At 35.5% G+C, this 25,086-nt stretch overlaps 4 protein-coding genes across 6 annotated transcripts; 3 read left to right on the top strand and 1 right to left on the bottom strand.

Annotated features, from left to right (window-relative positions):
• Positions 1-5,989: 5,989 nt before the first annotated feature.
• LOC130993871 (laccase-14-like) lies at positions 5,990-10,673 on the top strand. The gene is made up of 6 exons (XM_057918910.1): positions 5,990-6,409; positions 7,050-7,201; positions 7,266-7,510; positions 7,598-7,726; positions 9,324-10,265; positions 10,350-10,673. The coding sequence occupies exons 1-6, from the start codon at positions 6,320-6,322 to the stop codon at positions 10,478-10,480; spliced, it is 1,689 nt and encodes a 562-aa protein (XP_057774893.1). The 5' UTR covers positions 5,990-6,319; the 3' UTR covers positions 10,481-10,673.
• An 86-nt stretch (positions 10,674-10,759) lies between these two features.
• Positions 10,760-13,199, bottom strand: LOC130994113 (uncharacterized oxidoreductase At4g09670-like). Its single transcript, XM_057919152.1, has 2 exons — positions 12,563-13,199; positions 10,760-11,501 (listed from the first exon to the last, which is right to left on the bottom strand). The coding sequence occupies exons 1-2, from the start codon at positions 13,025-13,027 to the stop codon at positions 10,881-10,883; spliced, it is 1,086 nt and encodes a 361-aa protein (XP_057775135.1). The 5' UTR covers positions 13,028-13,199; the 3' UTR covers positions 10,760-10,880.
• A 1,329-nt stretch (positions 13,200-14,528) lies between these two features.
• LOC130994512 (16.9 kDa class I heat shock protein 1-like) lies at positions 14,529-15,812 on the top strand. The gene is made up of 2 exons (XM_057919557.1): positions 14,529-14,892; positions 15,277-15,812. The coding sequence occupies exons 1-2, from the start codon at positions 14,703-14,705 to the stop codon at positions 15,495-15,497; spliced, it is 411 nt and encodes a 136-aa protein (XP_057775540.1). The 5' UTR covers positions 14,529-14,702; the 3' UTR covers positions 15,498-15,812.
• LOC130993754 (uncharacterized aarF domain-containing protein kinase At1g71810, chloroplastic-like) lies at positions 15,812-23,659 on the top strand. Of its 3 annotated transcripts, none has more exons than XM_057918798.1 (21): positions 15,812-16,239; positions 16,632-16,676; positions 17,034-17,072; positions 17,386-17,556; positions 17,692-17,844; positions 18,081-18,116; positions 18,438-18,481; positions 18,941-19,031; positions 19,394-19,435; positions 19,522-19,630; positions 20,083-20,197; positions 20,281-20,330; positions 20,461-20,539; positions 20,801-20,851; positions 20,982-21,123; positions 21,247-21,291; positions 21,918-22,019; positions 22,117-22,158; positions 22,592-22,756; positions 22,878-22,988; positions 23,187-23,659. In XM_057918798.1, the coding sequence occupies exons 1-21, from the start codon at positions 15,904-15,906 to the stop codon at positions 23,295-23,297; spliced, it is 2,079 nt and encodes a 692-aa protein (XP_057774781.1). In that variant the 5' UTR covers positions 15,812-15,903; the 3' UTR covers positions 23,298-23,659. The 3 variants fall into 3 exon arrangements, with proteins under 3 accessions (XP_057774781.1, XP_057774786.1, XP_057774776.1); XM_057918793.1 differs by having other exon boundaries at positions 15,819-16,239; positions 20,461-20,626; XM_057918803.1 differs by lacking the exons at positions 22,878-22,988; positions 23,187-23,659 and having other exon boundaries at positions 15,813-16,239; positions 20,461-20,626; positions 22,579-22,756.
• Positions 23,660-25,086: the final 1,427 nt, after the last annotated feature.

The raw sequence follows: 25,086 nt of genomic DNA on the forward strand, positions 1-25,086 counted from the left end.
TCTTCAATCATGTAGTCTTGATGAGCTCCTTTCCAAGTCTTCCCCTTCTTTATTTGATTTTGGTGTTGTTTTTGTGTGTGGAAGAGAGAAAAATGGTAGAGAATGGAGGCTAGGGTTTGGAATTGGAGAGTTGGGGAAGATGAAGTGGGTGTGTGTGGTGAATGAATGAGGAAAGGAAGAGAAAAATGGAGTTTTGAGGGTAAAATCGCGTTTGGGGTCCATTTGGGGGAGCCCCGCCCTTTTCCCGCGGTCACGGCCCGCGTCCGCGGCCTTCAAACGTGGGGGATGCTCAGGGGACCCGCGGTCCCGCCCCGCGGCCGCGGTTGGTGACCGCGGGTGTCTCCTGAGTCGGGAACAGCTGACCCGCGGTCTTACCCCGCGGCCGCGGGTGGTGACCGCGGGGTACTGGGCGTTTTGCACAGTCCGCTCGTTTTGCTCCGTTCTCCCTCGTCCGGACTCGGATTTGGTCGCCGTTTGCGCTCACGGATTCCTCTCGAGACGTACTTCGATCTCATGTCTTCAAAATCCTCCAATTAATCCTTGATTTTTCCTGAAATTACTCCAAAACTACACCAAGACATCAAATCTTCATAAAACTCAACAAAACTCAAAATTGGGATACAAACACATATTAGCAATCAATTCATGGGGGGAAATGACAACAATTCATGCGATATTGAGGTACGAAAACCATGTTTGTCACCAATATGAGTACGAAAGATGATATAGTATCACAAAATGTATCATGCAACACAAAGGATGATAACCCAGTTAGTCAAACAACCTATGTCTGGGGGCCTCGTCCAGGGAAAATTATCTATATGAAGTTAAGATACTTACACAATAAGACTCTCTCTTATTTAGCTTCAATATCTTCCCAAAACCTCACTAACGGTGAATAATTGAAAGCTAGACAATGACTTACTTCCTAGGCGCACCCAGTCCCTTGAGAAATAAGAACCTAATAGATAAGAGTTTATAACTCTTTTACAATATATGCTCACACACTTCTGCTAGAACAAATAAATGTGTACAATATCAATGATTGTACTACAGATTGTAACAAGTCCGGGGGACACCTAGCAGGAACAAGAATTCTCGACTACATTGCGAGAGCTATTAAGCACGAAATTCCCCAGTAATCTTGAACGAAATATGACCTCCTTATATAGCCTTCACGTCTCCAATATTCTCTTCTAGGCCAAGTTAATCATTTCCTAGTTGTAGATGGAAACATGAGTTCTACCTTGATGAAGACTCTGCTTGGATTATCTTAATTTATCTATAATTGTGATCCAATTAGGATTCAGTAAATTTGTAGATTCGTGGCCATGTATATCCATAAAATCGTATAAGATCTCCAAAGTTATCAGGTAGCATGTTTGACAGGTTTTATATGTCTCTGTCGCCACTTAGTACGTCTGAAGATACTGACCAAGCTACTATACTAACTATGAGAAGAAAATCTGCGGATACAATCACATTCTACATAATGACATTAATATAATAGAGTAGAAATATTACTCTAACAACAAGCTTTTACAGCTGAAAAATCATGTGTAAAATATATATACAACAATTACAGATCACACGCTAAGCTCTCAAAAAACAATCTGAAAACTACTTTCGTATAAAACTACTTTTCAAATATATATATATATATATATATATATATATATATATATATATATATATGTTTTCAAATTTTCATATAATCGTAAATATGTAATCAACAATTACACGTTGAGCTCTATAAAAAACAAAAAAATAATCACACGCTGAATTTTGAAGAGGTGATCTGCACTGGTGGAGGGAGGTGATAGGTGGGTGGTTCGGTTTGAGTGCGGGAGGGAGGGAGCCGCACGGTGGTGGGAACGCGGTAACAAGTCGGCTGTGACTGTGAGAGTGAATTGATTTTAGTGTGTACTATTAACATATTAGGATTTTGAATATTAGATTTAAAAATAAATATATTTATATGTGTCGATTTGGTTCGGTGTCCAATTGATAAAAATCGGGCAAATCGATATCATATCCATTTTTATCATTTTTTTTATATTAAAAATTGAATCGTAAATCGTGCCAATCAAGCATAATCGTATCGCAAAAAAGCTATGGTTCGATCGATTTTTTGATGCGATTTGATTTCTACACACCGCTGATGCCTACAGACTACAGTGATTGCCACGTGGAGTTTAAGCAGACCAATTGTAAGGATAAAAATACAAACTAATTCAAACGAAACAGAGAGAGTATAACGTAACTGAAAAATAGCATTCACTTTATTAATTGCACAACCAGCCAAATAACAACGATCCCATCACCATAAATTAAGAAAGAAATACATATCCATTGCACCTACTGCACAAGAAACATTACTATCAACTCATCAATCACCCCATACTAATTTGACATAGACAATCAAAAGATGACAAATAAATAAACAAATTTCTATAAGTTTGAATCGACTATATAAATCTATATCCATATAAATATACAGTCTTCAACAATTTTTTTCCGTCAAAAAACTTCTCACCCACGCAATTTTTTTTTTTTTGGCTTCTGAAAAGCTTCTTTGATTTTGAGAGCTAGCCATCTTGGTATCTAAAAAAATTATCTCATCATTAATTGTTATATAATATGATTAGTAATTGCTAGTCTTTCCTAAATTCATGGTCTTATGTAGATTAGTGAGAATTTATTATTTTATTTTTCTACAATTCTACATCTCTTTGTATAAATTTTAACATGAAAATATCTCTCTGTATGAAAAATCTCAAACCAAACATACATAGAAATATTTCATAATATTTTATTTTATTTCTTTTTTTATTCATATTGTTGCCTCTTTTTTTCCTAAAAAAAAAATTTTAGTTAATAATAAAATATATAATATACATGTGAAATTAAAGATCGTGACTAGAACTTAATTTAATATATAACATGTAAATAATATATTTAAAATAAGAAAGTTATACAAATTAAAAGTTTCAAAAAAAAAATCTCTCCTCTCTCTTATTTTACAAAATATAGTTTTTATTGCATTTGAAAAAATTATGTATACATGTAATTATTTGATTTATGGAATTTAAGGATGATGAGGAGTAATATATGCAGAGCAGAGGAATGGTCTCTACCAGAGGAACGGACCTCGCCAGAGGAACGGATGTCGTCTGAGAAATGGCCTTCGTCAGAGAAGTCACTCTCGCCAGAGGAATGACTCGCGCCAGAGGAATGGCTCTCGCCAGAGGAGCCACCAAGGAGCAGAAGTAGGGCTTGCCCATGCGCCAGAGCAGAGGAATCGCCCGTTTGGGGGCAAATTTACTATTATGACCTCGACCACGCGGGGAGCATGTTCTTTGAGGCGAAATTACTATTTTGCCCCTAGCATGTAATCTATAAATACCCACGCATACGCACTCTGTAATTCACGCTATCACTACTTTTCAATACTACAACATTTTATTCTCATGCTCTCAGCAACTTAGCAATTCTCGCTCACTTTTTCGATTAATCACTAGGTATAACTCACAATTCAACAACAATTCATCGATTAATTCCACACCTGTTCATTTATAATTCACCAAAGGATTATATATATATATTATAATTTTTCTTAAACATACGTTACAATGTTTATATTTCAGCAATATTCACAATCTTAACCTCAAATATAAACTAGAAAAAAGATTATAGTATGTGATGTTTTTGTAACTATATACTCAAGCGTGATAATTTATATTTTTATGTATATTTATTGTTAATATTTAAATAATTGAATTTATTGATACAAATAGCCAATTGTAACTACTTATTTGTATAAATGCAAACGAATTTGGGGAGTCAATGAGATTTCTATACGAACTTGATATGAGAATTCAGCAAATGAAAAATATATAAAATAATAGTAGTATTTATATTATGCCAATAGAAAATTCAACTTATATTATTACAACCAAAAATCCACAATATTGGCGAAGTAAATATTAATCCAATTGTCAATTGGATTATGTAATCAAATAAATAGTTATATTTTATTTAAAATGAAAATTTGGCCAATTATTAACTTTGACAATAAATAAGATATTTCATATAAATAATTTTTATTTTTATTGAAAAACTAAGCTATCTAATACTCTCTCCGTCTCACTATCTCACTAGAAGTGATCATACCTTTTTTTGGGGCACGAGAATTAAGAAGAGTGTATTTTGTGTGTAGGTGAAAGAGTAAAAAGGTGTTTAAAAGGTAAAACTTTTATCCAAAAAGGAAAGAGTCTCACTTATGGTGGGATACCCAAAATAGAAAAAGTCTCACTTATAGTGGGACAGAGGGAGTATATTCTTATATTTTTTTTCTATTCAATTGTGAATTCGAGTTTTAAAGCTTGAATTCATAATTAGAAATAGTGTTAGTCGTGGATTCGAGTTTTAAAGCTTGAATTTACAACTAGAAATAATGTTAGTTGTGAATTCAATGTTTTAAAACTTGAATTCACAACTAACAATAGCAATGGTCGTAATTCAAACTTTAAAACTCGAATTCATAGTCAATACTAGCGATTCAAGAACACAAACTCACCTGAATTTCTGCCCCAATATACCAAATTTTCCAGTAGTCTTAAATCGAAAAAAAAAAGTAAATTTTTCAAAATGATGTTGAGGATTTGAAATAAATATCAACACTTTTTTGGTTATTTTATAACATTATGATTATGATTAAATAATCTCATAAGTTAATTATAAACCTATAAATACAAAATACTAAGTATATATATAACTATTTAAAAAAGTTTTGGCGAGATGATTCATGTGCGTCGGTGCGTGCATGGGACAATAATAATATTTCTGATGTTCCATTTTTGGGCGGTAAAAAGAAGAATAATTCATTACTGCCCAGTGCCCACATTTGGAATTAGGGTTGTAAACGAATCGAATTGAGTCGAATATCATAATTTCGTATTCGTATTTGAATACTAACCGAATCGAATATTTACCGAATACGAATATCAAAATTCGAATATCGAATCGAATACGAATTATTTGATTAGTTTACAATCGCAATGACGAAGCGCGACTTGTGATGAAAGAATGACTTCAATTTAAAATTTTAATTTTATAAATGGTAAAGTTTTACTTTTTAAATTATGGAGAATTACTTTAATGCATGTATATTATGATTTTTTGCATTTTCCCTTTTTAAAATTGTCAATTATTATAGTATAATATTATAATTCTTATATATATATATAATTAGATATTGATTAATATAAAATTAAATTAATCCAATAAAGTGATGAATGCACCATAAAATTTACAATCAGATGGTGAAAATGAGTTCATAATTTATTTTAGCCCCTCCACACACACACATATATACATATATATATAATATTTAAACATTTAATCATGTATCTATGCGAATATCGAATCGAATATCATAATTTCATATAAGTATTTGAATACTAATCGAATCGAATCGAATATTTGTTATCGAATACGAATCGAATAATTTCGAATACGAATAACACAATTTCGAATCGAATCTCGAATCGAGCAAAAATATTCGATTCATTTACAACCCTATTTGGAATTGAATCAATGCTGAGTCGGCCATGGAAGTTCTAAAAGCTTCATCTCCACATTTCTCCTCACAGAGATCAAACAATTAATGGTGTTGATCAAAATATAACCAAAGTTTATCAAAACTTTTTGTATTAATTCCAAACTTAATGTATAAGGCACAAATAGAGAATGAATGCGGAGACGGTAAATACTTAAAAAAAAAAACTTCTAGATTTATATGCTTGGAAGTTAGGTACGTTTTGCAAGTTGAATGGACTTTGATGAAATGATGCCACCTAAAATTAACACTATCAGAACTCACTATTGTTGTTAATTATATTAAATAAATTAAACATCTCTACTTTTGAGAAAAATTCAAAGAAAATGCAAGACAAAAAGCCACAGAGAGTTGAAATTTGTGGTGATTATTGACCTTAGTTTCCTACGAATAGATGACAAAGAATTGTCAACAAAGGGATCTTTAAAGATGAAATTTTGGACGCGTAAAATGCTCCTCAATTCAAAGTATGAGAAAATTCAAACTATCTTTGAAGTTGAAAATGATGAAAAATCAGCTTCTTAATTTCCAAAACAGAGGCAAAAGTGATCATGGTATTCTTATCCAAGTGCAAGAAGCAAACCTGGAATCATCCAACCTCTCTATATATATACCTATCGAGAAGCAGAAGACAAAATCCCATCAATGATTTTAAACTCAAATCTATTTAGTTTCTGAGTAGTAAATATCTTCGAGAGCATGAAGTTTCTCATCGTGTATTTTTCGTTGCTTTTTTTCATATGTGGCTTTGTAGCAGTTCATGGAAAGATCCTAAGACAGAGATTTGTGGTAAGTATATGAGTTTAATTGCAACATTCATCCTCTCTTTCACAAGTTGTACAACTATATATCATATAGATTGCACTTCTTTTTTTTCAAAGTTGAATATCATCACATGCTACCTAGTCCATCTCCATATATTTTTGTTTTAATTATTTATAAGAAGAAATGATTCAAATGAAAACCATTAATTATTGTGAGAACTGTTAACCGTTTTAGTTCTTCGATCGTGAAGAATTACAGTGTATGTCAGTTTGAATTTTATTAATTTTTTTTCAGTCAACAAACTTGATTGAAAAATGAGAATACATTTACCTTATATACATTCGGTGTAGTCTTTTCACGTTTTCACGGTAATCAACCTCATTATTAATTATATACTTTTTACAAAAATTAGGCCCACATTTAGAAACGTTCTGGTTTGCAAACATCAATGAGAATGATTCAAGATTGAAAGAATTCGACAATAGTATTAATTTTTTTTAAAGAAAAATGCAATTGTTGACTTTTCCTTTTTTAGGCATGCATTAACAGTTACGACCTTTCACTACTAAAATAAGATAACAACAGTGTGAAATTAAATATATTCCGTGTTTCTTTAAATTTATTTAATCGTTTATTTATTACTAAAAAAATATATATTTTGCAGTTACAAGATGCCCCATACACACGATTGTGCGGCAGTAAGAGCATATTAACCGTGAACGGAAAATTTCCCGGGCCCACCATATATGCGAGAGTGGGAGACACAGTAATTGTGGACGTCATCAACAGAGCTAGTGAAAATATTACTATTCACTGGTAATGTTTAATTTCTTGACGTATATGATTTTTATTCCGATTAAATTAAGATTTACTTTGGTAGGCATGGGGTGAAACAGCCAAGAAACCCATGGTCAGATGGGCCGGCTTACATAACCCAGTGCCCGATCCGACCGGGAACGAATTTCAGCCAAAGAATCGTGTTGTCTGATGAAATCGGGACTCTATGGTGGCACGCTCACATCGAATGGTTTCGCTCTACTGTCTATGGTGCTCTCGTTGTTTTACCTAACTTGGGAGATCAATATCCCTTCCCTAAACCTGCTGCCGAAATTCCCATCATATTAGGTATTCCAAAATTTAATTCCTTCATTTATAATACTTATTATTGTCACACATGAACCAAAATAAAATACTATATTGGAATTTTTGTAGGAGAATGGTGGAACAGTGATATAAGGGAAGTTCTGAGGGAAGGCCTTCAAAGCGGATCGGATTTTAATGCATCTAATGCTTTCCTCATCAATGGTCAACCTGGAGATCTATATCCTTGTTCCAACTCAGGTAATGTATTACTCTCTTTGTCCTCTAATAAGCTCACCCGAGGGAGGAACACGAGTTTGAAGATAAAGTTGTCGAGTGTATTATAATAAATTAATAAACATGTGTTATAATTAATATTGAGAATGACGGAAAGTGAAAATAAATGAGGAATCATTAGTGATGAGTTAGTGTCCCAAAATAGATAGCAAATTATTTCAGGGATGACCCAAAAGAGATAGATAGAAAGTTATTTAGGTAACGAATGGAGTATTTAATTATGGTTTCAGATAATGTTATTTAATTGTGAAATCAACATCAATTTTTATTCATTTTATTGATTCTATCCAACATTTAAACTGATCAAAGATTATTATTAAAAAAAAAAGTTAGAATAGATCTCATAATTAATCTTATTTAAATTATACATTTACGCACTTTTATTTTATTTCATATTTTGTAAGTTCCAAGTATTCTCAATCTTTGTTTGGTTTGGTGTTTACTTATCTTAGTAAGTTGAAAATTTAAAAGAATCACTATAAAATAAACTTTTATATGTTTTTTGTTAACCGTCATTGTGGATTATAATTTCATCGAATTATATTTTTAAAATGAATATTTTTGACAGACATCTTATCAAACGTGAACATTTTTATAAACTAACCCTATAGCATATTGGAATAAGTTGTAGTTACATACACATACTTTGAATTGTTTTAATTCGACTGTGTCTACACTTCTATTTGTAAACATTGAGTTCAGTTCTTTTTTTCAGTTATCCCTTGAACTTTTACTTGAGATCTTGTACTCTTGTTTAAACATACTTCTTTGGTTTTTATAAATATTGTAAATATAGTAAAATCATACTATCTTGTTTTATCCAAAATTCTCCGGAAATTGCAAATAAATAATGTTAGAACTAAATTTAGCCAACAAAGCTTAGTCTCAACTAACTCAAAGGAGTAATTAAATTACTTGCTACTTTTCTCCTACTACTGAGTCAAATTTCACTGCTAGCTAGCTTTATACTCCCTCCGTCCCGCCCAAGATGCTACATATTCCTTTTCGGGCCGTCCCAACGAAGATGCTACATTTCTATATTTGGCAAAAATAAGGAATTTTAAATACTTAATTAACACTAATTAAGTCTATTTCTTTATTACCTTCTCTCTCCTACTTTATCACTTTATTACCTTCTCTTTCTTACTTTATCACTTTATTACTTTCTCTCTCCTACTTACATACTTAAAATATTAATCTACAACTCCTTAAATCCCGTGCCGAAATGCAAATGTAGCGTCTTGGTCGGGACGGAGGGAGTAGCTTATTAGTCAACCAAATTAACAAGCTACATTTTCCCAAAAATTAAAATAAGTAAAATGTTTATCTTCTTTTTTTCGTCAATTTTTGCAGCTACTACTTCACATTGACACTTGTGTCATTTTATAAAAACAACATATTATAAGACGATCTTAGTCAGTTTCAACTTTTACTAATTAGACTAATTGTCCATCCGATCAATTAACATGTCACATTTATCTGAATAATTTATTTATTTTTGGCACACATTCATCTGGATAATTAAAATCAACTTATTTCTGTTGAAAATGCGGTTTCACAGATACATTCAAAGTGAAAGTGGACTCTGGCAAAACATACCTACTTCGAATGATCAACAATGTGATGAACAACATCATGTTCTTCAAAATCGCCAACCACAACCTCACCGTAGTCGGCTCCGACGCCGCCTACACGAAGCCGTTCACGGCCGAGTACGTGGCAATATCTCCGGGCCAAACCATAGATGTCTTGTTCGTAGCCAACCAACAACCAAGCCACTATTACATGGCCTCTCGGCCCCACAACGTCGCCGGGAACTTCGCCAACACGACCACAACCGCCATCCTCGAGTACACCGGAAACTACACGGCACCCTCGTCTCCTCTCCTCCCCACCCTCCCCGACTTTGCAGACGAGGTCGCCTCTGACAGTTTCACAGCACGGCTGCGAAGCTTAGCGACAGAGGCTCACCCCATTGACGTCCCTCAAACAGTGGACAAGGAGCTTCTGTTTACCCTCTCGGTAAACATATTCGAATGCGCTCTAAACGAGACTTGCAACGGACCGTTGCAAGGCCGGTTCAGAACGAGCCTCAACAACATAACGTTCGTGCAGCCAAGAATCTCCATTCTTGATGCCTATTATAACCGTGTTAACGGAGTCTACGAGGAAGATTTCCCTCAGAATCCGCCTTTCCCGTTCAACTACACGATGGAGTTCGTGCCACAGCTGCTATGGATACCTCAAAATGGGACAGAAGTTAGAGTGGTGGAGTATAATACTTCAGTAGAGCTTGTCTTCCAAGGAACAAACATTCTTGGTGGGACATACCATCCTATGCATCTCCATGGCTACAGCTTCTATGTGGTCGGAAGAGGCAACGGAAACTTTGACCGGGAAAGGGACCCTTCCAGCTATAATCTTGTCGATCCTCCTCTGCAGAACACCATTGCAGTTCCAAGAAACGGGTGGACAGCGATTAGGTTCAAGGCGAATAATCCAGGTATGCCACTGTACTTTCCTTTCCTCATTTGTGCCCATTTCTGCAACCATTCGCATTAAAAGGGAGAGATCCGATTTCTTGCAGGTGTTTGGCTTCTGCATTGCCATCTGGAGCGCCACGTGACCTGGGGAATGGAGATGGCGTTCATCGTCAGAGAGGGAAAGAGCCAAGACGCTAAGATGCTGCCTCCACCTGCAGACATGCCCAGATGCTAAAGCTGAGGCATATCAAAGAGAAAACACTGCAAGATCTCTTCTGATTATATTGTTTCTTGATTTGTATACAGACCTGTAAAATGGCTTGACATAGTTTTGACCATCAAGATCAGTTAGGAAAATGAATAATAAATCCAGTTCTTGTTTGATCATTTAAAACATAAATACAGTTTTCTGTTTCTGATTCAGAAAATAGCATACTACATACCTCCTCTGTTTCTTGATATTGTGATCAGCAATATTCAAATAGGATCAAGAATTGTGGAAAAGGAGATAAGATTACACACTGAACTTGTTATTTTACTGCAAAGACCATTCAAAGGGCATAATTAAGTAGCAGAACGTGTTCACTCGACAAATACAAGGGCAAATTAAAGACGACACAAGCAATGAAATGCAGCTAGCTCGTGATTTCAACAGTTTCATAACCTCTGTCGATTGATGCCTTCACTGCATCCAGAACGAGCTGCGTCTTCCTGCTAAGCGTTGGCCACTTCTTCTCGGGCTTTGCGCCATCGTATTTGATGCTTCCGACCAGTCTTGAGAACTCCTTCAACATGAGAACTTCCTGCGGAAGGTCGGTCATAACAGTGTGCTCACTCGGCTTTGGATCCCATCCGGTTACAAGCTCGGTGAAACCAGATTTCACAGCTGTGGAGAATGAAGCCTTGTGCTCCTCGAACGGGATTACAAAGTCTTGAAACTTCAAAGTGCCATTAGTTCCAACGATGGTTAAATCCATTGTCAAATTGGCCAAGAAAGAGCAGTGGAAGGTGGCCGTCTTTCCATCTTCCCATTGCAGAAAAACGCTGCAAGCTAGAATGACTCCTGCACTGTTTTTGACAGTGCCACGCAATGCAAGTGCTGTTTTGGGCAGCTCAAAATCGGCAGCCCACAAGATCGACCTGGTGCAGTACCAGCCTACATCACCGAGTGCACCAAGAGCATCGAGATCTGGCTTCACACGGATGTCATTCTCTAGGAAATCTTTCTCGGCAGCAAAGGTGAAGCAGCAATGCACCTGAAAAATAACACGAGAGATAACTATTAAAAACCCGAGAATAGTGCAGAGCCTCTAGCTTTAGGGCTTTATTCCCTAATTACCTTATTTAAACCAACAAGAGACCAGAAATAAGTTAAAATGGAGGATCCTTCCTCTTATCTGTTTAAAATCTAATGCTCGGTGAGGAAAAGAAATAACAAATTTCTTTTAACTTTATGTTTTGTTTAAGCATCGCTTCTCCATCACCACTTCAACATTGCTTCTCCTATATCTTTCCTCGCTAAAATGCTCCTTATAAATCATGAAGAAGTTGAACCACAGAGCAATATATGAGATCAAAGTAGCCCTTTGGCTATTTTTGAGAAGCCTAAATTTTATTGTTGATATCTTAGTGTGCACATTTCAGAAACACAAAATGCACAGGGACAAATTCATAAAAATTCAAGACAAAAAATCTGACCTCGAACCCGAATTTTCACCCTCATGAGACCCACCTTACCATAGTTTAGCACACAAGACAAAACATCCTCCACCACTATTTTTGCCCCGAGGCTCAAGTTTTCCCATATTATGATAGGTCATCAACTTCCTAATCTCTTCTTTACCACTTCTATTCAATATTCCCATTTTTTTCTCTGCTTACTTAGATTGAGTAGATTGAAGCAAAGTTCTTGGAATAGTTTCACATAGAAATTAAACAATTTTTACTATAATTCACACAACCAAGTTGTGGGATCCAAAACTCTAACCACTGCATTTTCTTCATATAATAGCTATACACCACACTTAAACTGTTAAGCATTAAGGCACAAATAGAACCCACTGCAACTTAACTCATTTCCTCCCCAAAGTAAAACATAAATTCGATTTTTCCAATTTCCTCCAAAAAAAAAAGTTGATTATTTTTATCTCACACCAACTACAACGATTTCTCCTAATTAAAACATAAAAATCGATTTTTCTATTAATTTCCTCCCAAAGTCAAATAAAAAAAAAAAGATTCTTCTATCTCGCACGAGCTCTGAAGCGATGAAATCGAAGAATGATGAGGAAGAAATATCTAGGGCATTTAAACATACTGTTTTGAGGAGGCCGAACTGCGAGGAATCGTAGAGGAAGTCCTTCATCTTGGCGGTCCTAGGGTGGTGCATCCACATGGTGCCGTCCATGAACTGCACCCCACTGGATTCGCAGGCGGCGAGAATCTGATCGAACTCGGTGGCGTTGAGCGCGACGGGCTTCTCCAGGAGCAGGTGCTTCTTCTTCTGGGCGGCGAGCACGGCCCACTTGATGTGAAGGCTCGTCGGCAGCGGCACGTACACGGCGTCCACCTCCGGATCATCCAGCACGGCCTCGTACGATCCGTACACCTTCGCGGAGTCCGGGAACCCGTTCTCGGCGGCGAATTTGGCCGCCTTTTCGTGGGAGCGGCTGCCGACGGCATGGAGGGTGGAATTGGGGGAGAGGGTTATCGCGCGGGACACCTTCCGAGCTATGTCGGCGCAGCCCAGGATGCCGAATTTGATCGGAGGCGCTGCTGCCATGGTTGGGAGACTGTGATATTGCTAGATTAAAGGCTGTGATAAGGAAATGGCGTAGATAAATCATAAAGTTAATAATAAAGGAACGCCAATCATTGCTGTCTGTCTGAATTGGGTTTTTGTTTCTTATTAACAAATCAGAAATAGAGTATAAAATCTGTCCTTCAAAAGGGAATTAGGGAAAGGCAATAATGCACCTTCCATTATAAATGTCTTAGTGTTTAATTACAAATATCTTATTCTTTTTAACGGATAATTAAGAGATTAATTAATTATTGGATCCATTACTTATTTTCTATATAGTTACTTTTACAAATTTTAATTTATTTATCTTTCTTCACCAACTCACGTCGTTTCCCAATTTATTTTATTTATTAATTACATATTTTTTAATTTTCATACCCAAAAAATAATGAGACATTTATAATGAAACGAAGAGAGTAGTATTTATAAATAATGGGGTATAATTTAAAAATAATTAAGAAATTCTTTTATAAATATCTTAAAAAGAGAAAATAGAAAGGCTTTTGATGTATACGAAGGTAGTGTATCATATCAAACGTTATTTGTGTTCTATTCGTATCCCATCAATCATCATTTATTTCTTTGTTTAATGTCTTGTGTATTAGTAATATCATGTTATTTTTTAATATGAAGATTAAAAATAATATAAATTATTTTATAAAGTGAATTGGTGAGAAATATTTAAAGATTATTTTAAATGGGTTGAACCCATTATTAATACTCCATCCGTCCCAGCCCAATAGGCTCATTTCTTTTCGGCAATACTTATTTATTCTTATTTTTCACTTTTTCACCACTCTCAATACCTTTTCACGACTTTCAATAATAATTATAATATTTTTCTCCACTATCAATACATTTTACAATAATCAGGGGGCTTAGCCCACTGGTCACCGAGTCCTCACTTAAGTGAAGTGACCTGGGTTCGATCCCTCTTGGGAGCGAATTGGAGATTGGAGATATAAAGTGGATTTTGGTGAATGAAGAGATAAGACTTTGCCCGATCAAAAAAAAATCAATACATTTTACAATATTTTCTTAAAATTCGTATCGTCCCTAAATAGGAACTTATTTCAGAGACGGAGGGAGTATAAAATATTACTAATGTGACGTTTTAATATACTACGTACTTTAACGGGAAGGATGGAATAATTACAAATTGGGATTGGGATTTGTTATTTCATGGTTATAATGAATGAATTATTGAAGTATTATTTTTACCTCTAATATTTCGTATGAAAGTGGAGTACTATTTAATTCTTGTATTATCATTAGTGTCTCGTTCTTTGTCACCTAATATTGGAGTATACATCGTGTTTATAAGATAATGTATAATTCATAAATTTATAATAACTTTCATCCGTTTTTTGTAGTTTTCTTTTTTTCTTTCTAAAATTATCTTAGAATTTATAAAAATCAATTTAATATTCAATCTCTTTAAAATATTTCATATCCGTCAGTGTCTCGGGCCCTAAAATTAGAGATGAAATCCTATGTTCCACAATTTAGGGTGTAACACGTGGCAGAAAATTAAGCTCTCAAGTAGACACGTGGTTTCATGCAACCGAACCACCATATTGCATCCATTTTCTATAATCCAACATTCTATCCTATATTATCAAACACACATAAATAAATCCTTAAAACAGCAAACATGAGTTCCGATATCGGAGCGTGGCACGACGGCGGCGGTGGAAGCTGGACGAGCCCTTTATTCAGCATGCCCTTTTCTTCCGATCCATGGGATCCTTGGGACTACTACGGCGGAGGCAGCGAAGACGCCGCCGCTCTGGCCCATTGGCGCGAAACAGACAGCGCCCACATCTTCCGCCTCGATCTCTCTGGTCATAACATATACACACATTTTTTTAAAGATGATGCGACGTGGATTTGAATTTTAGATATTAACTAGTTAATTAAAACTTCTTGTCTTATTAATTTATCTTTTATACCATAACATAAATTTGTATGTGTTGCTGTTGTGTCAAGTGTGAAGGTATTGAAGCACACCAAAGTTTGATTATGGTGATCCAAGTTTTAGGTAGTTCATAATTTTTGGGTGAGGTCCAAGTTATATAAAATGTATTTGTATATTGAATTTGAAAATTATATATAGTCATGAAAAAACTTATCTTGACATCGTAATGAATTGGATAAACTGATTGATTGTGTGTTTTATTTGGTAATATTGGTGTGAGAGAAAGTGATTTATTTAAATTTGGCGGCAGGGGCGAGGAAAGAGGACGTGAAGGTGCAGGTGGAGGATGGCAACTTTCTGCATATAAGTGGGAAGACAAGTGTGGAGAAGGATAAATGGCACAGGGTGGAGCGCAGCCGCGGGAGATTCCGGCTGCCGGAAAATGCTGACGTGGAGGGAATAAAGTGCGGGTTGGAACATGGAGTGCTCACGGTGGAGATGGCCAAGAAGGAGCTACGTGCACCAACATAGAAATCTGCGATATATGAATGTCACCTCAACTTTGTGTGTGTATTTTACGTAGGTAGTCCGGTTGTTTTTTTTTTTTTTTTTTGGTGCCATCTGTATAATTTATGATTTTAAAGGTGTATATCATTATGATTTATGTACCTAAAAATATTTGAGGAGCTTACTACAAGAATATTATATGACTACTTTCTACTTAATTTACACCAAAATAATTATTTTTGCAGAATATGTGTAGTGATAGCGATATGCTATACTTTTGTGGCAATCCTACGTCTCGCCTATAAATAAATACGATATAATTAAGCAAAAAAAAAAAATCAGATAATACGAATCTTTTAATAGAGGCCAACAAACTACCTCCGCCAACGGTTGCAAATTTGCAGCGAAATTCGTTTCAGTTCCCGGCAAGATGCTGCTGGTCCCGCCTCCATCGCCGCCGTCATTTCCAGTTGCCGCCAGTTTCGCCTCCGGCCGCCACTCGCGACTCAGCACGCTTCGGCGCCACCAGATCGCCGCGACTAATGAAGTCGACGCCTTCACGCAATACTCCGGCTACCTCTTCGAGCTGAGCTCATCTGAAGCCGAATCCTTGAACGAATACAAAATATCGAAAATCGCCGCTATATATCAGAAGAAGCCTTTGATTCTCCTCCGCCGGTTGTTGCAGACCGCCACCACTCTCGGCCGGTGGTTCGCCCTCCGGTATTACGACCGCATCACCGAGCGTGCGGACGCCATGTTCGAGGTTAGGGTTACAAGTCTCCACTAATTTGTAGTCTGTAGAGTGACATGGTGTGTGCTTCTGATTTCTGATTTTGGAGCGATTGTGATTCCCATGAGCAACTCGATTGGTTTTCGGCGTGTATAGGCCAATTAGGCAACTCCTGAGCGACGGAATGTCTTAAAACTTGCAGCTTTTGGTTTCAAATGTGGGTTCATTGGCGTGAAACGGATTATTTGATTTGATTTTATTTTTGTTCTCAATACTTAGTAATTGTCAATTGAATTAGATATGCAAAAGAACAACTTGCTCTTTATCTATTCACTTTCTGCAGCTTATTAGTTGATAAATATGTGAATATTCTTTTGATGTGTGCACCTTCATCAGTTTTTCATTGTTTTTCTTATGGATTGTAGGTCAGGGCTGCTGAATTGAGGAAGATACTAGTACAACTCGGGCCGGTATATGTTTTTAGTTTTCATAATAAATGCTTCACTTTTTTATGTTGTGTCAGTTTTTTTCAATTTCGGTTTTCCATTATATGCACGCTTTCCCTTACAGTCTTACAATTATTTTCAAATTAGGACTTTGAACTCGGTTTCCTGGGAATCTTATTGCTGTTGATTTTATTCTAGCAAATGCATGGACATCTGGTGTTAATTAAAACTTAAAAGAATCTATGGACTGCTATGACATGAAAAAACAGAGACCTTTTCATATTAATTTCCGCTTTTCAAAGCCCATTTTCATTTCCTTCATGATGTTGCATCATATTTATGTGGCTAATTTGCTAAAATGTATCTTGACCTTTTGTGTAGGCTTATATTAAGATAGCTCAGGCTGTTTCGTCTCGACCTGTAAGTTCTGTGTGCTTCTTTATTATCCTACTTGAATTGTAAATCACGTATTTTGTACTGGATATTGCGTTTCTTAACAAATTTACAGTTTTCCCGTTGTCTCTTGAATGTGAATATTTTCCAAGCTCATAATTTCAAAATACTACACTTAAATTGCTTAAGGTTTTAATAAGAAGATAAGCATGAACAAGTCAATATTGAACCAATTTATAAATTCTAAAATTCGTAAAGGTTCCCATCAGTTTATAAATTGAAGTTCTTATCCTATCAATCTACGTGCAGTAATATTCCCGTGAATATCTGTTTTTTACAGGATTTGATACCGCCCTCATATTTGGATGAGCTTTCACTCTTGCAAGATCGAATTACACCATTTTCCACAGCAGTTGCATTTGATATAATAGAGCGAGAACTTGGATTACCAATAGAAGCACTATTTTCGGAAATCTCCCCTGAGCCTGTGGCAGCAGCATCACTTGGACAGGTCTTCAACTTTTAAGTTATAATCAGAATAATTAGAAATTTGTCCTCTTCATGGATTTTGTAGAAATTATCACAAGATCAAAGTTTGAGGTCAACTAATACTTTTCAAAAACTAATTCTTGATACTTGGGAAAAGGTTTATCAAGCTAGGCTTCGGTCAAGTGGGAAGGTTGTTGCTATAAAAGTGCAGAGGCCTGGAGTTAGAGCTGCAATCTCGTTGGACATACTGATCTTGCGTTTCCTGGCAGGAATTATAAGGACTGTAGGAAGATTTAACACAGACCTTCAGGTAGTATGGAATAAATCTTCCGACACATTTCTCGAATTTGATTTCTGAACACAATTTATGTCACCTCAACACAGGTAGTCCGTATCTTATCATTTTCTAGTTTTCTTAACACATAACACTTCAAAAAGTTCAGTGATCAGAGAAAATTTGCATCTATTTTCTATCATATATCTCCTCTTAGTTCATATATCTTTCTTTGGGTTAAGTGTAACTAATACCTTATAACCATTTTGCAGTCAGTGGTTGACGAATGGGCATCAAGCCTTTTCCGGGTATTTTTCTTTTTTTCACTTCTTTATGGAATTTCGATGCTCTGAATATGCCGCAGTCTAAAAAGGAACTTTCTTGGCTATCACACATACCGACGTGTAGAACTTAATATTGCACTACCTTAGAAAAAAATCAAGTTTATTGACCCTTTGGCTTGTATTGGTTGTGATTATTTCTAAAAAATACAATTATATTAATGTGACGTTTGATTTTACTAATTTTATTTGATGACACATTTTTCTTGGTAGAGCATCACTTGAAGTTCTACTCAACACTTCTTCTTAGTGCTTCATATTGAATACAGGTAATCCAATTGAATGCAGGAGATGGATTACAACCAAGAAGCAAAAAATGGAGTAAAGTTTAGGTAAGTAATTTTTCTTGCTGCTATAATAGCGCCTCAAGATCCTTTAACTTGTCTTGTAGTTTGGACCGACAACATTTGATTGGTAAAAAGAGATCCTTAAGTATTTGATAATCTGCTACTGTTGTGAGCAGTGAATGATGGAGAAAGTTTAATGATTGATGGAAGCTATCAAACTTAGCAGTCATTTCAATCTATGTTGTCCTTGAACTTCTGTTAGTAACAGTTCTAGTCTGGCGATAAATTTACTGGTAGCAGACAAAGTTCTATATCTTAATGAATTTTCTCAGATCCATTTACTTCACATATCTATGGAAGATATATTATAATAGTTATGATCCATAATCTGCATGCTTGTTGATTCCATGGATTTGTTCGTACATTTTTTTCATCTATTCTTTTGTTCTGTGAAATCAGAAGGCTACTTTCAAGAAGGCTTTCTAATATTTGCTACTTGATCAGGCAGTTATACGGCAGCATAAAGGATGTTGTGGTTCCTGAAATGTATGTTGACCAAACAACTGGCAGGGTTCTCACCATGCAATGGATTGAGGTAACTTCAATCTTTTGTTTATGTAAATATGTACGCTCCTTAGTCCTTAGGGCATTTAAACTTATAAATGATCAAAATATCAAACTGAAAGGTAGTTGATCTGTTTGTTGATCCGGTTATTGCATGCATTCTACCTCAGCAAAGAACTTTTTTCATTCTACTTCCAAGTATGTTCATCAATTTATTGTCATGGTATCAGTAACTTTGGCTATGAAGTTTTCCTCTATATATCGGTTTTGTGGTATGCAGTATAAGAAAGTTGTTCAACCAAACTGATGATCAGAGTGATATTTTTTTTAATTCTAAAATGTCGTTCTTTTTTATGAGAAAGCCATGTTTATGGCTCATATTGCATCATGTAGGGTCAAAAGCTAGAGGAAGTGAAGGATCTTTACATGATTCAGGTCTATTCTTGAAACTAGTTGCAGTCTGCTCTTCTATTATCTGAATCGACTTCTATACAACTAGTTGCTTTATTGATGGCCAACAGGTCGGGGTCTATTGTTCATTCAATCAACTTCTAGAGTATGGGTTTTATCATGCTGATCCGCATCCTGGAAACCTGCTTCGCACATATGATGGGAAACTAGCCTACCTAGGTACTTTTTTTGCACAGTATTTACATGATTATGCATATGAAGAAGATGAATTACAACTTAATATGAAGATGACAAGTTGCAACATATAGTGAAAATTAGTCGTCGTCATTTAGAAATCGGTCTTCTCTTTGGTGGATATCCATAATGCAGAAATATTTCATTACATTGTTATGATATACAGTTGATAAGTTGAGTTCAGTTCCTAGATCAATCAATGCTAAGGCCTGGGACTGACAAAATTCAATTTTTAAGGGAATACGATTTCTGAAGCAATATTGTTCATTTAAACATGGTTTTGAGGAGCTGACCAGAAAACAGCTATGCTTTATAAGAATGTGGCAGCCTGATATGATATGCCTCTTATAGTCTCTGGGCCTACTATATTAGGTTTTGTAATTGCATTTCAAACCGTAGCATTCATCAATTTCTGAAAGATATAACTTATTCCTCAGACTTTGGCATGATGGGTGAATTCAAAGAAGAACTTCGTGATGGATTTATTGAAGCTTGTCTCCACCTTGTTAACCGTGATTATGATGCACTTGCAATAGACTTTGTAACTCTTGGGTACTTTGACTATCCTGGTCTGCATTAAGTTGATGCATGCTTCTTATTGAGTATATATTCAAGAGCGAAACTTAATTCCACAGGCTTCTTCCACCAACAGCTGACAAGGAAGAAGTTACAAAAGCATTAACAGGTCCTATCTGACCCTAAGATGCAGTATACTTACTACTGTAGTACTCTTTCTAATTCATTGCCTTTCATCTAATTCTTTCTCATTCTCCATCGGCTATTATTCAGTTTCTGTAATGTGAGATGATATGCAGGTGTCTTTCGAGGTGCCGTTGACAAAGGAGTTCAGAACATTAGCTTTGGGGATCTTCTTGGAGATTTGGGATTCACCATGTACTTGTTTCCTGACATCTTCACCTTCTACTGGATAATCTCCATTTGTGTTTGTTTCCGAATCCAGGAACTGATAATGTTTTCTGGGTAACTTCATTAGAATTGTAATTGCTGGTGACCGGATGCAAAACTACTTATGCACATCAGCATACTGATAGAACCTTATCCTGTCACCTTATTTAAAAATTTGATCAGTGTTTTTCATGTTTTTGGAGTATATTCTATTTTATCATAAAGCCTTTTCCTCTGTTATGGCTGCAGGTACAAATACAAGTTCAGGATTCCATCTTATTTTTCTCTCGTCATTAGAAGGTGGATTTGTATATTTTATCTGTTATTCTATGATTTATGAATATATAATACTCTTTCAAGATAACTATATTTCTTCTAGTCGTGTGGAATCAACTTAACACTTACTGTTTCATCTCTCTTGGTGCTCCAGTCTGGCTGTTTTGGAAGGAATTGCCATAGGCTCTGATCCAAATTACAAAGTTCTGGGAAATACTTACCCTTGGATTGCCAGGAAGGTGCTTATTGGTAGCTCAGCGAAATTGAAATCTTCGTTGCAAGCTCTTCTTTACAAGGTATACCTACTGCCAGAAGGATGATGGTTGGTCTTTCAAAGCTCTTTACTAACCACTTTCTGCGAGTCGAACATCATTCTTGATCAAATCAAGATACTGATCTCAAGTTTTTTTTTTAACTAGGATGGCGTGTTCAGAATTGATCGACTAGAGTCTCTCTTATCAGAGGTGAGATAAAATTTCTTTGTAATATTACTCGTCATTTGTCTCCTGTCTCCACCATGTCCTTTGGTTCAATAAGAAATCCTTGAGAACTGAATTTACCTTGTGCCCTCTTGCCCCGTTGTTTATGTATGAGATAAGTCCGTTGTCCCCTTATTTTGTTATTTATAATTTTGTATATAGATATTCTGTTGTTCCCATATTTTGCTATTTAGAGAACCATTTGAGGAGATCCATTTAAGATGATATTCAAGTAAATTTGCATTCGGCTTCATGGTCAATCAGTAATCAGTATTAGTACCTAATATTAAAGTGGTCACCGAGCCACTCATAGCTCTTCGGAGACCTTTATCGCTTGGGAATTGTTCCTGATTCAGTTACCTCAGCGATGTAAGCTCCTCCTATAGGAGAGGGCACTCAAACTTAATTATTCCCATACTAAAGAAGTCTTGTATTGATTCATGATGTTTAAAGCTGTTTAGTTTCAGGTAGTCATAGTATCTGTACACCTGAAACCTAATAAGATACATATTTTCTCGAGGAACTACTAAACTGCCTCACAACCAATTGTTAAATGAGTTTCCAGTTGGACTTGCGGACAATTTTCTGATTAAAGGTTTCCTTTGGGACAGTCATTGCGTGCCAGGACAGAAAGAGCATTGATTGGAGAACAGGTAGAAGACAACTCTAAGAAGATGATCAAGCAAGTTCTTTCTTTTACTTTGGATGAGACGGTATTTCCAAGTTCTATCTCCTTGTTAATTAGCAAAATGCAGAAAGTAGATCAAAAGTACTCTTAACATGATAAAATACATTCTATTTAATCCGCAGGGAGCATTGGTGAGAGAAATACTTCTTGACGAATTTGCCAAGGTTAGATCTGGAGACATCTTCCTGAATTGCTTTTTCTGGATTTCATAAACGTATTTTCATACAATGGTATTAAGAATCCATAGATTGTATGATGTCCGCGTTAACAAAGAAGGCTAGAGACACTTTAGAAGACCAGTAACCTGATTAATTGTCAAAGAAATCGAAGTCCACGGAATAGGAAAGGTTTTTAATATTTGCCAATGCCAACCCTTATGAGTTTAAATCTGCATGTGCATATGCCGACTTTTTCACTGAAGCTGTTTGTGTGGGTGAGGTAAAATTAATCATTTGAGCAAACTATGAAAAGTTCTTATGCTAAGATGCAATATCTGCTCACCATTTTAGCTCTCAATTCTGTTGCTTTGCAAGTCATTACCAACTTTTCAAGGGCTATATTTTTTCTTACTACTTTTTTATAAGTGTGATCATATAGGGGTTGGATGCACTTGGATTAGCGACCTTGGACTCACTTACAGCAAACCTACCCTTCAGGCCAAGTTCGACCTCCATGACTGATGAAGATACCAACAATCTGCGAACACTGAGACGCCTTCTGCTATTAATTTCTGAGCTTCAACGAACTGAAACTTCTGCAGTGGTTTGTTACAAACACTCCTTTTGCTTCCCCATTCCAAAGGATACTAGTTGTTGCTTAACTATGATGATGAAAAATAAGTAAGTAGTAATAAATTTTATGATTCGTTGATTTCTCGTGGCAGGGAGACAATGGAGTTGGCTCGTATGACTCCTCAGATGGAGCCGCGCTGCTCCCTTATGGATTGAGATCTTCTCAGGAAATGCTGCCACTTCTTCTCTCTGCAATTTCCGAGGTAGGAATCATGGATCAAACATATTCTCAACTGGCTTTTAGCTATGGCATCTTGCCCTTTCATACTTTATTCATACACAACGGATGATGCTTTTTAACAGTATTCATCTATCGTCAACAGCTAAGAAAATTAGTGCTTTTGCATCAAGTTTGGATGATTTCTCCCTCACTAACGTGCGCCATTGTAAAACTCTTTCAGCTCCCACAAGGTTCACAACAACAATTGCTAAGACTGCCAGCAGATCTGGCTGGAAAACTAGTCTCGCGCATTGCTGCTAGGACGTTAAAACGGGCATTCCTACTAAATTGATTTGTCAAAGCTGTGCTCATCTCATCAAACATGGAGGATTTTTCGTGTTTTCACATCAGCCTTACGATTTTGTTTCGGATTTTGCTCCGACCATTGGATGATCAGATGGAGAGCAGCACCCAACTCAACTGCAAAAACTTACAATAGCAAAGCTGCAAAGGTAGAAAATATGGCTCACATTTATTCCGTGGAATTGGCCGCTTGTTATTCACTCAAATACTCTTTGTTTCAATCTGTATAAGTGATTTTTGGTGGAAGATTATATATTCGGTGTTCAAACTAGTTACTGTAGAAAGATTATACCATGCTAATCTTCAATCTTTAACTAGGAAAAGTGGAAAAGACGAAGCATTATTGATTCATTTCGACATTACAAACTTCTGAAGTAACTCACTCAGTAGTATCTGTGGTTTGAATAAGTGTGTTCAGTTAGCATGCAATAATAGGAATTTGACTTATGAGCTATAGAGCTAAACTAGTACAGTACATATATTGATATTTTTATTATTTTTTATTTAAAGAACTATGGAGAAAGATACCTATTTATTTCCGTTGTAAACCTTAATTTGCTTTAATTTCATTTTGGCTGACAGAAAGTGAACGTGATCGGACACCTGAAAGTATATTATTTGGTTCCTTTTAGATTTGTTATTTTTTGAAAATTGGATAAACCGGACAATCAAATCAAAGATTTGGAAATTAAAATCGGCAGTGTTCCAATCAAATTAAACTTTATATTATTAAGATTATAACTATTTTCGATTTCGAAGAATCTGGACAACGAATTACAATTGTTTCTCACGAAGAAAACAAAAAGGAACTGCATTACTTGAACATGAACAAGAAATAAAGTCGAAATGATTGATGATTGATTTTAGGACTGCGAAACAGCAAATTTTATTCAATCAACGTTATGTGAAGTAAGCAACTTCAACTCTTGTAGACAACATATTTAGAAAATGTGGTATATGGAATTTTGATTGTCCATCATCAGTAACAAGGCCTAGTAATTGTTGGTAGAGTAGCCGCCTGCAACCAAAGGAGAATAAAGAAGGGAAGAGCCATATGTAATAAATTTGCTACTTAATTTTGTTTGTAATTCATGTAATTTTATTTTTCAAAATTTTACTACTATTATTTATATAAAAACAACTCACTCAACGGAAATAATAAATTTTATAAGTACTTGACTCAATGGGAACCCTAAATAATACTCCCTCCGCCCTTGAAATAGCTTCCTCTTTGGGGACGGCACGAATTTTAAGGAAAAGTTGTAAAGTGTATTGATAGTGGAGAAAAAATATTATAATTATTATTAGAAGTTGTGAAAATGTGTTATAATTAGTATTGAGAATGGTGAAAAGTGAAAAGTAATAATAAATAAATATTATTAGTGGTGGAATAGTTGTCCAAAAATGGAAAGAAAGAAATAGGAAGTAATTTGACGGACGTTCCAAAAAAAAAAGAAAAAAAAAAGAAATTATTTCAGGAACGAAGGGAGTACTAGTAATTTAAAAATAAATACTGGACTCAACGAAGTTAAGTCCTAGCAAGTTATATGAGCTACGTATTAGGAATTGCTTGGCTTGATTTAATGATTATTAATCAAAATTAAAAGGTAAAATTAATTGTAGAAACTCAAAACTAAAAGATGAAAATAATTGTACAAATTCAATGATTGCACTCACTAAAATATTAAAAAAAAATTAAACGGCACAGATAATTAAACTGTGAGAACACTTGCACTAGAAAGTAACTAAATTACAATAATGCATTGAACGTGTAAATT

This window comes from Salvia miltiorrhiza, chromosome 1 (genome assembly GCF_028751815.1).
Source record: "Salvia miltiorrhiza cultivar Shanhuang (shh) chromosome 1, IMPLAD_Smil_shh, whole genome shotgun sequence".
In the NCBI taxonomy this organism is placed as follows: domain Eukaryota; kingdom Viridiplantae; phylum Streptophyta; class Magnoliopsida; order Lamiales; family Lamiaceae; genus Salvia; species Salvia miltiorrhiza.